The sequence below is a fragment of the Meriones unguiculatus genome, chromosome 4 (genome assembly GCF_030254825.1).
Source record: "Meriones unguiculatus strain TT.TT164.6M chromosome 4, Bangor_MerUng_6.1, whole genome shotgun sequence".
NCBI classification, from domain to species: Eukaryota; Metazoa; Chordata; class Mammalia; order Rodentia; family Muridae; genus Meriones; species Meriones unguiculatus.
Genome location: NC_083352.1, coordinates 8,764,644 through 8,779,456, shown reverse-complemented (window position 1 = coordinate 8,779,456; position 14,813 = coordinate 8,764,644). Strand labels below are relative to the sequence as shown.

The 14,813-nt window shown below is 44.1% G+C and overlaps 1 protein-coding gene across 6 annotated transcripts in view; it reads right to left on the bottom strand.

The window, feature by feature from the left end:
* Positions 1-14,813, bottom strand: part of Fbxo25 (F-box protein 25) — a 29,345-nt gene that overhangs the window by 4,848 nt on the left and 9,684 nt on the right. For 4 of the 6 annotated variants that reach the window (XM_021641780.2, XM_021641777.2, XM_021641781.2 and 1 more), the window contains exons 4-9: positions 13,523-13,572; positions 10,860-10,952; positions 8,062-8,155; positions 5,697-5,881; positions 3,684-3,866; positions 40-183 (exon numbers count right to left, since the gene is read on the bottom strand). In XM_021641780.2, coding sequence (XP_021497455.1) covers positions 40-183; positions 3,684-3,866; positions 5,697-5,881; positions 8,062-8,155; positions 10,860-10,952; positions 13,523-13,572 — 749 coding nt within the window. The remainder of the gene's footprint in view (positions 1-39; positions 184-3,683; positions 3,867-5,696; positions 5,882-8,061; positions 8,156-10,859; positions 10,953-13,522; positions 13,573-14,813) is intronic. The other 2 variants (XM_021641779.2, XM_060381430.1) reach the window with 2 other exon arrangements.

Here is a 14,813-nt window from a genome sequence, read left to right as displayed (position 1 = left end):
CCAGTCCTCACATTGCAAGAGTACACCTTAAATCATTACCTTCCAGAAGAGAATGCTGCAGTGCCGACAGAAATGTAAAGTGTCTCCATACTGCTCTTTAGTCGGGTAATATTTCTGAAGCGTAAAATACATCAACTTCCATTCGATATGACCTTTTTCTGAAAGGATCAAATGTCTACAAAACTAAAAAAAGAAAATTCTGTTCAGAATTATTAGATGATTTTTTTTAAATATACACTAGGTATGTATTTTTTTAAGGCAGAGCAGTGCATGAAATATTTTAAGATCTAAAATTGAACTTAGTTGGATTAAATCAATGAGATACAAGTCAAGCCAAGCAAATCATGCTGTTCCTATACAATGACAGCAAGCAGCTGAGAGCCAGACAGAAAACAGCTCTGGATAAGGTCTGTGAGACCTGACAAGGCCATGTACTTGGTAAGAGTCTTGAAGGCAGAACACATAAAGAACACTCATGACTTAGCTTGAGAATGGATAACAGACTTGAAAAAGCATTTCTGCTACCAAGACACACAAGCGGTCAATGTCCTCGTGAAGGGATGGCAACCACCTGAAGCGAAAGGGTGCACCACCTCACACCAACTTGGACGGTGGTAATTAGAAAGTCAGGCAACGAGCGCGGGGGAGGGTGGAGCAGCCAAAGGCCTGCTGTTCTGTAGGAACGTAGAGGGTTGTGGCCACTGAAAAACAGTGCCGCTTCTCCAGGGATTAAACAAAGCTAGCGAATTGTAATTCCACGACGAGGAAATTAGTTTAGAGAAATGGAAACACATCCATACACAAACTCATCACTGCATGTCCAGAAACAACCCTCATAGCTACAAGGTTTGCAAGGAAACCCAGTGACCATGACCAGAGGAACGGGTAGACAAAACATGGTGTCTCTGAAGAAGAGTTGATTCCTACTACAGACGCCTCCTGAAGGGCACTGGGGGGAAAGAAGGTGTCACAACAGCCTGACTGCTGTATATTCTGCTCACACCACACATCCAAACCAGGAAATCCAGTCAGAAAGTGGACAAGGGTTGCCTAGGGCTAGAGTGGGCTGAGATGCCAGTGGACAAGGCTCTTGAGACAACAGTGATGTCCAAAACCAACTATAGTGACAGAGATAAAAACTGGACAGCATCTTAATGACATTACCAAAAAATGCCTGGGCAATATAATTTGGGTCATGAGAACATAAAGCATGTGGCCAGATAAGGGCTATGTATGTGCTGTGCACATAGGGAATTGTGTGGCTGATAGGTCCTGTCCATGTCCATGTTGAAAAGATGCCCTTGCCTAAGTTTGCTACCGCTTTTCATGAGTGTTTTGCTTCTTATAACCGAAAACAATCACTTGTACAACATGTAATCACCACACCTTTTAAGGACTTTGTTTGGAAATGATAACGGAACCAATGAGGGAATCTTACTTCTGCTACAATTTGAAGAGGAGACAGTTTGAAAAGCAGAGGGGGCCAATTACAGGGCTGGCTATAGCAATTTCTGTATCCTTTAAGCACCATGGAAACATTAGTTTCTAGAGACAAAAATACCTCTGCCTTGTCTTCTTCCCCCCTCACCGTTCCCTGCTGCACCAACATTCACAGGAGGAACACCCACATTCCTGAATGGTTTTTCTTCTACATAAGAACCTGTGGTCTCTCTGCTAGCCCATACCTCACATCAAACACGTGTTGCTAATGGCTCCTTCTTATGTCACTATGGACTGTCAATCCAAGCCTTCAGCTTCACCTGAAGTGCTTCCTAACCTATACTGTCTGTTTGACCCTAACTCTAAACTACTGCTAATCCTGAGAAATCAGTACAGATTCGGTTTTGTGATTCAATCAGAAAAATAATACATCAGTCAGGCACACACCTTTAATCCCAGCACTTAGGAGGGCAGAGGCAAGCGGAGCACTGTGAATTCAAGGCCAGCCTGGTCTACAAAGCAAGTCCAGGATAGCCAAGGCTACACAGAAAAACCCTGTCTTGAAAAACAAAACAAAAAAAGAAAAAGGAAAAGAAAATATACACCAAAACATATATTCATGGGTGCTAATAACTACAACTCTAATCTAACTTAAGAAGTTAGATTAGTCTGCTTACACTCTGTAAGCAGAGTGTAAGTATTGGGCTGGAGAGACGGCTCAGAGGTTAAGAACACCAGCTGCTCTTCCAAAGGTCCTGAGTTCAATTCTCAGCAAACCATATATATGGTGGCTCACAATCATCTATAATGAGATCTGATATCCTATTCTGGTGTGCAGGCATACATGCAGGCAAAGTACTGTACACATAATAAATAAATCTTAAAAAAAAAAAAAGAGTGTAAGTATTGTTGCAAACAGACCTTTAAGGTGTTTCATCAAGGACTTAAAAATGGTCACCTGGTATCCTGAAGGTATGCTGGTATCTGGATATCTAGCAGCCACCAGGCACTTTGGTAACCCACCTGAGCCCTGGTTCCTCTCCCTGTGGTACCCTTGAAGGTAGGTCCCAGAGCAACTGGGTAACGCACGGAGCCCATCCTGACATACACTCAATCATCATTTTGTCCTCGGTTCTGAATCTTTAAGATTATCCAACCTCTCCTGCACTTCTGATGTCAATTCAAACCCAATCTCACAGAGAGGACAGAATCACGGTTGTCAGCTGAGAAAGATGGTAAGAAGGGAGCATGAAGGGGCAGGATGGCTCAACGGACGTCCCCTCCCGCTCAGATGAAGCAGCCCACCTAGCAGGTGTCAAACCTCTGCACACCCCTTCCAATGGACCGTGTGTTGTGCTGATCCTTCGTCCTGACTGCATCGCTCCATGTCTGAGACGCCAGAGCATCCGGAGCTCTCACAGACTTGCTCTGGGTCCCCTCAGGGCTCTGCTTATGCCTCTCTTAGGGTCCTGGCTGGACCTGTACATATCCCTGAGCACCACCTTTACTTCTCCGGGCCTCCTTGTGCCCACACCAGTGTTACTCTCAAGCAAGATCCAGAGGGCCATTTAAAAGGTGCCTATGTTCCAGAGGTTTCACTGGATTTTCTAAGCTAGATGGAATCTTGAACGTGGCTGAGAGTCTTGATCCTTTCTTCCTGGGACTTGCTTTCTATTTCTACTCTGCCCGTGCTTGTCATGAAATCAATGTTGCCAACTTCACAATGCTCCTGTATCTCAGTCATGTCCACACCTCTAAAGAGAGACAACATATCACTTGTCCCTTCCTACATCTGCATGGAATAGGGGACGTTTTATACAATAAGCCAGGGATGCCTAGATGCCACGGAAGAGCAGAAGTGGGGATTTCACTCTGGAGCAGGAGACATGGAGGACCTCGAGATGGTGCCACCAAGTGGAAAGCATGGGAGCTACAGGGGCCAGGTGGCTCTCAGAGTAACAGGCTGCCAGAGGCAGAGCTGGAGTATGACTTGTTAGGTAGAGAGAACACCACGGCCTTTTACCAGTGAGTGTGACACAGCTCAGCTAGTCATGTTATTTGTCACTAGGCCACTTTTACAATCATGAAATATGAGCTTGTAACTGATAGAATTCAGAAGCGGCTTCAGTACTCTAGTTACTACCAAGTCCCTGCGAATGAGGTCCACGTCCTCCCCAGGTTCATCTGAGCACAAGGGACCGTGGATGTGGACTTGACTCAAGGGTAATGCACCACACACACACCTGCTTCTCAGCGAAGTGGTACTGACACAGTTTCTTCCACAGCCGCCGATCTTCACTGAGCATGTACAGGGTTGGAGTCACCTGGCCCAGGGTGACAATGTCCCAGCCATCTGAGAAACGGTACAGGATGTTGTTCAGCATGTGCAAGGGCAGGTCACTGAGTGTGAGGCCAGTGTTTACCTGCTAAAAGGAAACACAGTGGCGTCAAATGGAGAAAACACGTGGCTTCCTTCAATAAAAAAAAGTGGCCACGCTGCACATAACTATAGGACTACAGGAAAGAAGCCATGTCCTTTAATGTCGCTTCGGTCTTACCTCACTACTGGGCAGGGTGGTCTCACAGGGGCTGGCACACAGCAATATCCCTGTGCCCGGGAAGTTGAACCCTTGGACATGCTAACTAGAACTATACCTGGAAATGGTGGATCTGAAATGTGGAACTGCAGATGACAGTAATCATGCTTCATGGCAGCAACGGAAATGAGGACTATGAGGTACTCCACACCACGAATCCAGGGACAGGCCCAGGGTGTATAATGTCTCCCCAGCTTTATTGCCATCTATCTTTAAATCTGAATTTTCTCTGTATTGAGCATTTAACACATTTATGATATACAGTATGGTGTCTGATTAACACAAAACAAACAAGCTTCTATAGCAAAGAAGAAAGTAGAGAGTGAAAGAGAATGTGTGCCAGCTAGTCATCTGATGGGTTAATAAAAAATGCTAGGAAATCACAGAACTCAATGAAGGACCCCATGAAATCCTAATTTAAAATGGGAATTAATTGAACAGACATTTCTCAAGAGGAAATGAAGATAGCCTACAAGTATGTGCAAACACTCAATATCACTATAACCAGAGAAATACAAATAAAAATCACAACAAGGCACCAGTGAGAATGGCAATTATTAAAACAGCAAAATAAGCCAGGCACGATGGCGTACGCCTGTAATCCCAGCACTCAGGTAGACAGAGGCAGGCAGATCTCTGTGAGTTCGAGGCTAGCCTGGTCTACAAAGTGAGTCCAGGATAGCAAGGCTACACAGAGAAACCCTGTCTCGAAAAACCAAACACCAAACCAAACCAAAACAACAACAACAAAAACCCAGCAAAATAACAAATGCTGGTAATGGAGAGAAAGGGGAAATCTCTTAGACTATTGATACAATACAAATGTAAATTAGCAAAGAACAGCCTGGACATTCCTGGAAAAAAAAAAAAGGACTCAGCAATGCTGCCAATGGGTATGCATCTATCATCACAGGGAACTGAAATCACATAGCAGCAGACTGACACTAGCCGAGACATGGAACCAACCTCTTGTCTACTGAAACACGACTTTAATAAAGTAAATGTGTTATGTATTATTCAGCCACAAAATGAAATACTATCATTTTCAGCACTACGAATGTAAAATAGGTTATCCTGTTATGTGAAAGAAGTTAAGAATAGTAAGACAAAATACCACATGGAGAAATGAGAAAACTGGAAAGTCTGAAAGTAAAGAAATAGACAGTGAAACAGTGGTTACCACAGTCTGGGGAGAGACAAAGAGAAGAGGGGAGAGAATGTATGGCTAAGGGGTCTGGGAATATGTCTGTCTGGGAGAAATGACCTCTATATGCTGGGTAGCACAGCAGAATATAACTACAGTTGACAACAATTCACTGAGCATCGCAGATAGCTGGCAACTACACAAAAAAATGGTGGCCAACTGCCCTGACACAGCCACAACACATCACAGATCTAAAGCATCACACTGCATCTCTTAAGCACATACGATCTTTGTGTCAATTAAAACTAAATTTAAATCAGATGTGATGGCGTTCACTTTTAATCCCTGTACTCCACACAGAGGCAGGTGGATCACTGTGAGTTCAATGCCAGCCTTGTCAACAATCCTAGACTGAGCTATATAGTAAGATGTTAAAAAAAAAACAAAGAAAACAAAAAACCCAAAAATTTGAAAAACCTGAATCCCCAAACCCAAACAAACGAAAGGAAACTTACCTTAGTCATCTGAAGATTCTGCAGCTGCTGTTGCCAGCTGAGAACAGTCTCTAAGCGGCAAACCCAGATGTTGATGTTTCCCACTAACACAGACTTCCCCACCCCTCTGACGAGAATACAAAGAGTGGAGCTCAGGTCTTGGAGAAGGTCTTTGATCAGGCGAGGATTCTGGTGGTCATCAAGAACTGAAACAAACAAAACAAGCCACGGATCGAAACTTCTAGTGCGACTTCCATCAGTTACCTAGTCGCAATGAAGTGTCCATCAACAGAAGAGCAAAGAGCAAATGTGATCCCTTCACACACTCAGGGAAATCCTGACCTGTGACGTGTGGGCAGACCAGCCCTGAAGACGTATGACACAGCAGGGAGCCAGGTACAGAAGGGTGAACAGAATGTAAGCCCACGGCATCGAGTCCCCAGAGTCAGCAGACAGAGCTGCAGTGCTGGCTAGAAGTAGGGGCCCGGCACGTGGGCAGTGGTGTCTGCTGGGTGCAGAGGTTAGGTACGGAGAAGCCATTCCAGAGGAGGCCGCAGTGGCTGCACAATCCACATGCATGCAGAGCTACTTAACAGTGTACTGGAAATTGATGAAAATAACATGGTTTATGTCATATGTTATTTTTATCACATTAATAACCAAGGATCTCATTTCATGGCAATTTAAAAGTGCTATCATTTTTGAGATATGACAACTATTAGTAGGAGTTTTAAAAGCTTTAAAATGCCACCTGACTAAATTTTTGGTTGGGTCTATAATTTTGTCTTTAAAGTTGTCAGTATACATTTTCTTTTGTACTTATGATAAGGAGAATATTTAAAACAGCTACAAAGGGTCGCAAATGTGTATAAGCTAATGATATAAAATATCAAGTTCCTTTTACTTCTAGTCACTACTGAATAAAGGTACATTAAATTAAAAGGGAAATTAAGACTTACAGGGTGCCTGAGTCAAAAAGCTGCAGTCTTATGTATTAGAAAACCCAACAGTTGAATGAACTGTGACTGGTGAACCATGAAAGGACAAAGTGTCTTTGTAAGACTAGGTCTCTCTGGGATTAGTCTTTTCCTTTGAGCAAACATTTAGCAGCTGCACCCATCTTCTGCCTGGTGTCACAGTGGTCATATTATTATTTGTGAAGGTATACATACTACGGAAAGATAATTAGAAAAACCCCTTTACTTGCACCAAGTTTCCAATGAAGATTTTGACTTAAAAATTCTGGTGATGCTAGTGCAGCAATGGCCATTTGGGGAGGGGATGACAACCAACTCCTCTCTGGCTGGATTTGAATGCTTGCTCCATGGCAAGAGATACACAGCTGGTCCTGTAAACCTGTTCAAAAGCCTGTGGCTGGAGAGGTCCTAGACCCTGGTGGGGGCGGGGCGATACTATTACTATTTTGCTAAATAGACATGTCAAACTGTTTCTAAATATTTATATTTACCCATGGCCTAGTGCTGCTCTCAGCCTTGCTCAAAGAAGTTTATTTTTGCAATGAAAAATAGTTAACACAGAGATTCTTCATTAATCAAGGTGACAAGAATGCGTGAGCACTAAGCTCTCAAACCTTAATGGTGAGAAAAGACTGTAAGACACCAGAGGATGGGAAGAGTGCATGAAATGCTGCCTTCTGGGTATGCCATAGCCGCTGCAGTCATGAGCATACAACAGCTAGGGCTGCCTGCCTAAGGGGGGCGGGGCACTAGTAGGGAAGAAGGGCTCAGCAAGTTTCTTACGTGGCTTCTGCCATGAGGAAACAACATGACCAAAGCAACTGACAGAGAAAAGGGTCTAACTGGCTAACACTTCCATATCACCATTCATCATCAAAGGAAGTCAGGGCAGGAACTCACACAGGGCAGGAACCTGGAGGCAGGAGCTGATGCCGAGGCCATGGAGGGTGCTGCTTATTGGCTTGCTCCTCATGGCTTGCTCAGCTGCTTTCTTATAGAATCTAGGACCACCAGCCCAGGGATGGTACCATGTACACTGGGCTCTCTTCCATCAATCACTAATTTTTAAAATGCCCTACAGGCGTGCCAAAGCCTGATCTTACTGAGGCATTTCCTCAGCTGAGGCTCCCTCCTCTCAGGTGACTTTAGCTTATGTAAAGCTGACATAAATCCAGCACAGCCAGCACAGCATGGGTGGGAAAAGGGAACAGAAACAAATACAAGCCAATACACCATGTAACTGTCAAAAATTTATAAAATTAAAAGCAGTGATGGCTTCCCTATCCTATGAATAGGCTGCACTAAAAACTACTCAACTGTGTAAATGGCTGAGTTGTGTACTCTGTGAATTATTTATCAATATTTTTTTTATTTTAAAAAGACAATAAATGTTCCAGTAATAATCTTACCCTTTTGGACAATTTTATCCAAAATGTTGAAGTAGTTCTTCTGTGCCACTCCACTCAGAGAGGTTAACTGGGACTTCGCAATTAGCTGCAGCAGCTTAAAGACAAGAAGAAAAAGCTAAGCCAGCTGTGAGTCCACTTACATGGAAATCCCATGGTCACACATTGCAGCTAGTGGGAAAGTACTGAGGAGCACACTCTAGATAAGGTGGCTGCAGAAAAGGACTGCTATCTATGTGGGGGAGGGGCCTTGACTCCACTCCTGAGGCAACAGCAAGCCTGCTTTCGGTCCTCAAGAATCACTCCAGGGAATCTCATGCTCAACAGGCCTGCTACCCTGCTACGGCAGGTGAGATGAATAAATGCTCAGCCTTCCAGCCTTTTCCTCACCTCAGCGGGGAGCTGCAGACAATCCTGGTCACTAACAGACTTCCATCATGCTCCTGCATGCTCTGATCCACTGTCTAAAGCTGACTAGACAATCAAGAAATCAACAGACCCTTCCTTCCATGTTGAAATTTAATCACCACACTCAATCTCTTAAAATACCCCTTCAAACATGTAGAAAATTAGGAACCAAGAAGGGTCACTGTAAGGGAGCCTCAGCAGGGCCAGTCCTGGCGGTAAACAAAGGCTCATCCTGCAGCCTGTGCCTCCCACAGTCCTACTACTCTGTTACAAACTGGCCCCTGTGGGCACTGCAAAGGGGCTGTGTCCTCCCTGGCTTCCTGTTCCTCTCCGTTTTTATTTATATCTACTGTATGTTTCCTACCCTTCTATTCCCAACTTCAGGCCCCTACATTCTGGCTATTTACTGTATATAGCTGGAGTTGGGCTGTGCTTTTTGATCCAAACTAGAAACATTTACTTAACAAACTTGTTTATGTTTATTGATATAATAAAGGTTTGGCTTTGATTCTGACATGTTTTTATAACTTACAAAAAAAAACTTCTCATTCTTTCCCTATAGTTCTTTCAAAAACTTAGGTGGGTTTACATTCTATTGTCCTGATGACACTTGCAATTTCAACTCTACATGACTCTTCTCTTGCCCTCTCAGGCTTCAGAGGATACATCCACCTACATCAGTTGCCTGTTCCAAGTCACAACAAACCTGCCACCTTCTTTTCTCTCTTCCTTTCCAGAGCTCTGCGTTCGGGAATGACATCTGGCCCACAGTCTGCCATCTTAGACCGAGAATGAATCAGAGTGAAACAGACCCTCAACAGACCTGCAATGAACAGTGAGACTAAAGCAGTGATGAGGGCTCTTGTCAAGGAAAGCCCAGGACCAAACGGCTTTGCTGCTGAATCTACAAAACATTTAAAGAACCACTATACCTTCTTCTCAAATTATTCCAAGGAAGTCTTCCAAATGCATACCATGAGACCAGCAGCATCAACACCAAAAGCAAATTAAGATTCAACAACAGAAGAGTCCAGGAAAAAACCTGATTTAAAAACAAACAAACAAAAAAAAATATGCTAAAATCTGTTCACCTGCCCAATTGCAAGAAAGAGAAACCAGCCACACTCACTATTACTGAAATGAACTGCAGTTCATTTCACATGGGCAAACAATAAGCCATAAACACATTAACAGTGTAGGAAGAAAAATATCATAATCATCTCAAGAAACACAAAAAGAATATTTGCCCAAACCCAACAACCTATTCTGGTAACAAAGGACATAAAGAAAGAACAAAAGGAGTAAAACTAAGGACACACAAGCCAGCCAAGGCTCCCATCACAATGAACTGAACCGCTGAAGCTCCCTCTGACCTGAAACAAGACACTTTGCTTCAGAACAGAACCTTCATCCTATGTTGCTTTTGTCAGAGTATTTCACTATAGCAACAGGAAGCTAGGACACCTAGCTACAGGGCTAGGTTAGTTACATTGCAAACAGGTGTTAAGTACCAGCTCTTTTAAGAAAACGTGTTATTTAGAAACAGAAGTCACTTCTGCTTTGTTAAAAGATTATTTACAGAAGTATTTTAGAGCCAGGAGAACAGTATTGTAAAATCTGGCCTGTGTCCTCCCTGGAAAGCTAACACTTGAACAAGCCAGGGTGAATTTCCATGTCATCACCAGCACAAATGCCCTGCAGAGCTCAGGAGACACCACCCTGGGAAGAACCTGTGACTGCTTCTCCCGCCACTGGCCAGTGTCTCCTAGAACCACATCACACATCACACTGGCTGAGGCCACACACACTTGCCTGACATCTCTGTCCGCAAATCAATACTTCCAATGCCCAGAAGGCAGTAGGAGTCTCGGGGCCTGGGAACAGGTGTGGGGCCTGCCTCTTGCTCACATAGGACACAGTGGAGTGGGTGAGCCACAGACAAAAGCAAACCCTAAGCAAAGACCTTTTCCTTCTGAGTGTAGCCCAGGGCAGAGACTTCTTCTCAAGCCATCAATAATGCAGCGAGACTTTTGTAGAGTTCCTTTTTTGTGTGAGGTTCCTTTAATCTATCGGCCAGTTGTTCCTTCCTATATAAAAGGGTTCATTCTGAGTGGGTAAAGGAAGTGGAAAATGCATGTGGGGTCATCAGGGATCCTCCTGAGCTCAACTGTCTCAAGTGTTTCCAAGTCGGAGGCCCCATAAAATGTTAGTTCTCATGGCCTCCGGGCAGGATGGTCTCAGTGCTGCAACCCCCACCCCCGCCATGTTTTCTCCTGAGCTGTCCCTTTCCTTTCTATACTGGAAACAGGTGACCCTTTACGCAGCTGTCAAAGGTACCTTGAATAGCTCACATCTGTAACCTCACCAAAGCTGCTTCTGGAATACCAACTTACTTTGACCACGTAGGTGAACCTTCTGATGTCCTGAATTGCACTTGAGAAATCTAGCCGGTTGAAGGCTTCTCCCAGGGTGCAGTAGCCATGTCTCTGGAGAACATCAGACAAGCAGTGCAATCAGCCAGCCAAGTTAAATGAGTGAACACTGACATCAGCTAGGTGTGTAAAACTCTCTAGCCAAAGGCATTTGTGTTCATTCTAAACACTTCTGTCAGATATAGAGGAAAACAGAGCAATGCTAAATTCAAGCAACTATGTGTAACTGAGACACTGAGAGTCTAATGGTCTAATGACGAGAAGTATTCAGGAAGCACCCTTCTGCTTTTTGTTGTGGGGACAAGGTGGGGGAATAGGAGCCTCGGGTGCTGTACAGGCCCAGCAGCTTCTCTCTGCAGGCAGCTCTGACTGCCCTGGTGCAGGTGTGCTTGGCCAAGCTCGAGGGGCCACTGGCAGCGAGCAGGTGGCAACTCTGACACACGGATATGAGTAGGCTGGAGGGCGTCTGGCCCACGCCTGACAACAGCTGGTTTCCAGGCTGGGACCGTGGGAGCTGAGCACCCCAAAAGCCAACTGCTACAATGAGATGCACAGACCTGGGAATCAAAAATGAAATGCAAGTAATTTCTCCTCGGTGCCGTAGATACTGCTATTCTATCTGAAAGGTCTTCTGTTTTCTCTATCAGTCTGTACAGATTTTACCTCCGGTCAGGGAAGATTTTAAACCCTACCTTCTGCATCTGAAATACCTAAACTATGCACAGATTTTCAGCTCAGAGTTACGGGGCCAAATGAACTGAAGGACAGTAAAGGGGCCACAAGGTGACAAGTGACTCTGAGGTGGAAGCAGGTTAGCAGGGCTGCGGAAGAGCAACAGAGATAGCAAGGTGTGTGCTGGCCTCGGGGTGAAAGCGTAGAACCCAATCACACATTCGCAGGAAGCGTCGATGCCCTGAGCATTTGCTGCGTGGAAAGCACCACTGTGGACTGTGGGAGGTGTAGCCTGAAGGCAGGTCACCATAAGGAAAGCATCCTGCTGGTGGTGAACACGCCTCTGTGAGGTACCTACTCTCACAAGGAACAGGTCAGAGTGCACACTCAAGGGCACCTGTCTTCAAAGGCTGCCTGGGTCAGTACCAGGTATAAAGAGGGTGACACAGGACTAGACCCTGACCCGACAGCTAGTCCTTAGTGCTTTGTAAGCCTGCAAGACCCCATCGCAAGAGGCCCCAGGACATCCTGGCATGTCCTTACATAGTCCTCATGTTGCCTCTCCCAGACAGAATTCACACGACTCACAAAGTGAGTGAGCTATTTAATCAAGCCTGGCTTTGCACAAACCAGGTTAGCTCTGCCAGTCTGTCAACGGCGGTCTGTCAAGGACCGGCCTCACGCTATGCCCACTCAATGACACTAACCATCACCACGTAAGCTTTCTTTCTCACAATCAACTATCTTTTAGGAGGCTGGAATAGTTTAAAACCACCAAGTCCAACAGCTTGAGTTCAATTCCAGGACCCACACAGAAGGAGAAAGCTGACTCCTACAAGTTGTCCTACACGTGGATTTTCCCATCCCTGCCATAGCATGTAAGACACAGGCGCTCACACATGCACACACACTAGTGTGCGCACACAGAAATAAATAAATGAATAAATAAATGTGGTAATTTTTCAAATAAAGACACTATTTACATTTCTGAAACATTTAACTGATCCTAACCTCACAATTAGGCAATGAGAAGCTGCACCCCCTTGTTTCTTTTTACCAACAGATGCAGATGTCCAAGACTGTAAAATGAACTAGGTTTACTTAAAACTGAGTAGAGAAGCCAGAAACACAGCGTAGCCGGTTGGTTTGTATGATGACTCATAAGAGGGCTTTAGTCCACAGTGTTCGGCAGAGCCGACCTCGGTGTAGCGCCCCGGAGCCACTGTGCATTATGGATGGAGGAGCTCACGGGCGTCTTATTCTGAAAACACGGGACAAAGTAGAATCTTCACCAGTAGCAGCAGCTTCCGCTGACAGAGCATAGATCAAAACCACAGGATGTCTGCTTGGTTGTAAGGAACCTTGCTGATTTAGAGATGCATGAAGATATGAAGTACACACACTTCATACACACTACAAACACCACTATAACACACACGCATGCACACACACTCTCCATGCACAAACATATCACAAATATGTACTGTAAACTACATTCATGTGCCCCATACACATTACATAAGCATGCCATATACTGCACACATGCACATATCACATATACATTATATCCCAAATACACTATATATACAAATATACTACATAGCACTCAGAGGTACACAGCATATGCCACATATATGCACACAGTACACATATGCACACACCATATGCATCTACCACACAGCACAAACACATATCATACAAACTATATAGCACAAACATACTACATGTATTATATACCACAAACACATCCAACATCACACATACACCTATACCACACATACCCAGTACACAGCCATACACATATCAATGAACACACGTACATGCACATAATGATCACTGCTTAAAACATCTGTTAGATGTGAGTTATGGACCTCAACTTCCTGAAGGAATTCATTAATGTGACACATTCAACAGCAACAGTACAGTATTCAGTCTTCTAATGGCATACTTACTTCTTTTGTGCTTTCTTTATGGACATAGATCCATTTTTCACGATAAAAACCTAGAACAAAGATGAAATGTATCTGTTGTTTTCATTTCCTCAGAAGAGGGGATGAGGTAAGAGCCATACCCAAGCTTTACAAATACATGGCTTGAGCTGAGCCCAGAGTGTTTCTATCTAACTGTGCCTAGGCCTAGGCCTGGAAGCTTCTAATCTCTGTACAATCTAATCTTCTGCAAACCGGACCTTGAAGGCTTCAGCTTCCAGCCCCGTCTGCTAATCTAGGTCTAGAATGTCTTCAGCCTCCGAGACTTACTGCTGAATAAACTCACCCTTTCTAGTTCTTTCTGATCTTTAGCTGGCTGGTCCAACTCAGCTATTCTTGCTCAAAACTCCTTTCTAAGATGACTGATTCAAACTGGCTTCTCAGCTTCTCACTGAATTGCTCTACTTGAAATAAACTTGCCTGAATTCCACCAAACTGCACTGAACTGTTCTGTACTCTTAAACTCTACTGCATTATCTCCATGAACTCTCTTGCTCTCTTGCTGTGCTGCTCTTAAGTAGCTTCTCTCTCCTACCTAGTCTCGTGGAAGCTGAGCGTATTCTGTCTCTAACTTATCTTGTCAAATCTCTCTCACTTTGTCTGTCCCTCAATTAGATATCATTGTTTGGGATTAAAGGTATGCACTAAAGGTGTGTCTATATTCCAGCTGGAGGGATTAAAAGGTGTCTAAGGACATGACTATATTCCGGCCGGATTACAGACATAGGTCTTTGGATATGATCCCTTGCCAGAGCAGTCATATTGCTGGCCTCTGCAAAATATCTTTAAAATCTAGCAGATTATTTCAATCTCAAGATTTTAGGGGAACTGTAATGACAGCACATGCTGACAAAATTATCTCACTGTCCCAGCTAAGAGATGCCTTTGCTTGGGTAAGTATAAACAGTGTTCTTTGTTCCCTAATGTCCCGTAAGTGCTCAGACATCTCTACATGAAAAGTTATTTTTAGGGCTGGAGAGATGGCTTGGAGATTAAGAGCACTGGCTACTCTTCCAGAAGTCCTGAGTTCAGTTCCCACATAGTGGCTCACAACCATCTATAATGAGATCTTGTGCCCTCTTCTGACCTGGAGGCCTACTTCCAGGAAGAACACTATATACATATATACATACATACATACATACATACATACATACAAACATACATACATACATAAACAAACAAATCTTAAAAAAAGAAAGTTATTTTTAATACCACCATATCTTATTAGCTTAGAAAAAAATAATAGTTATAA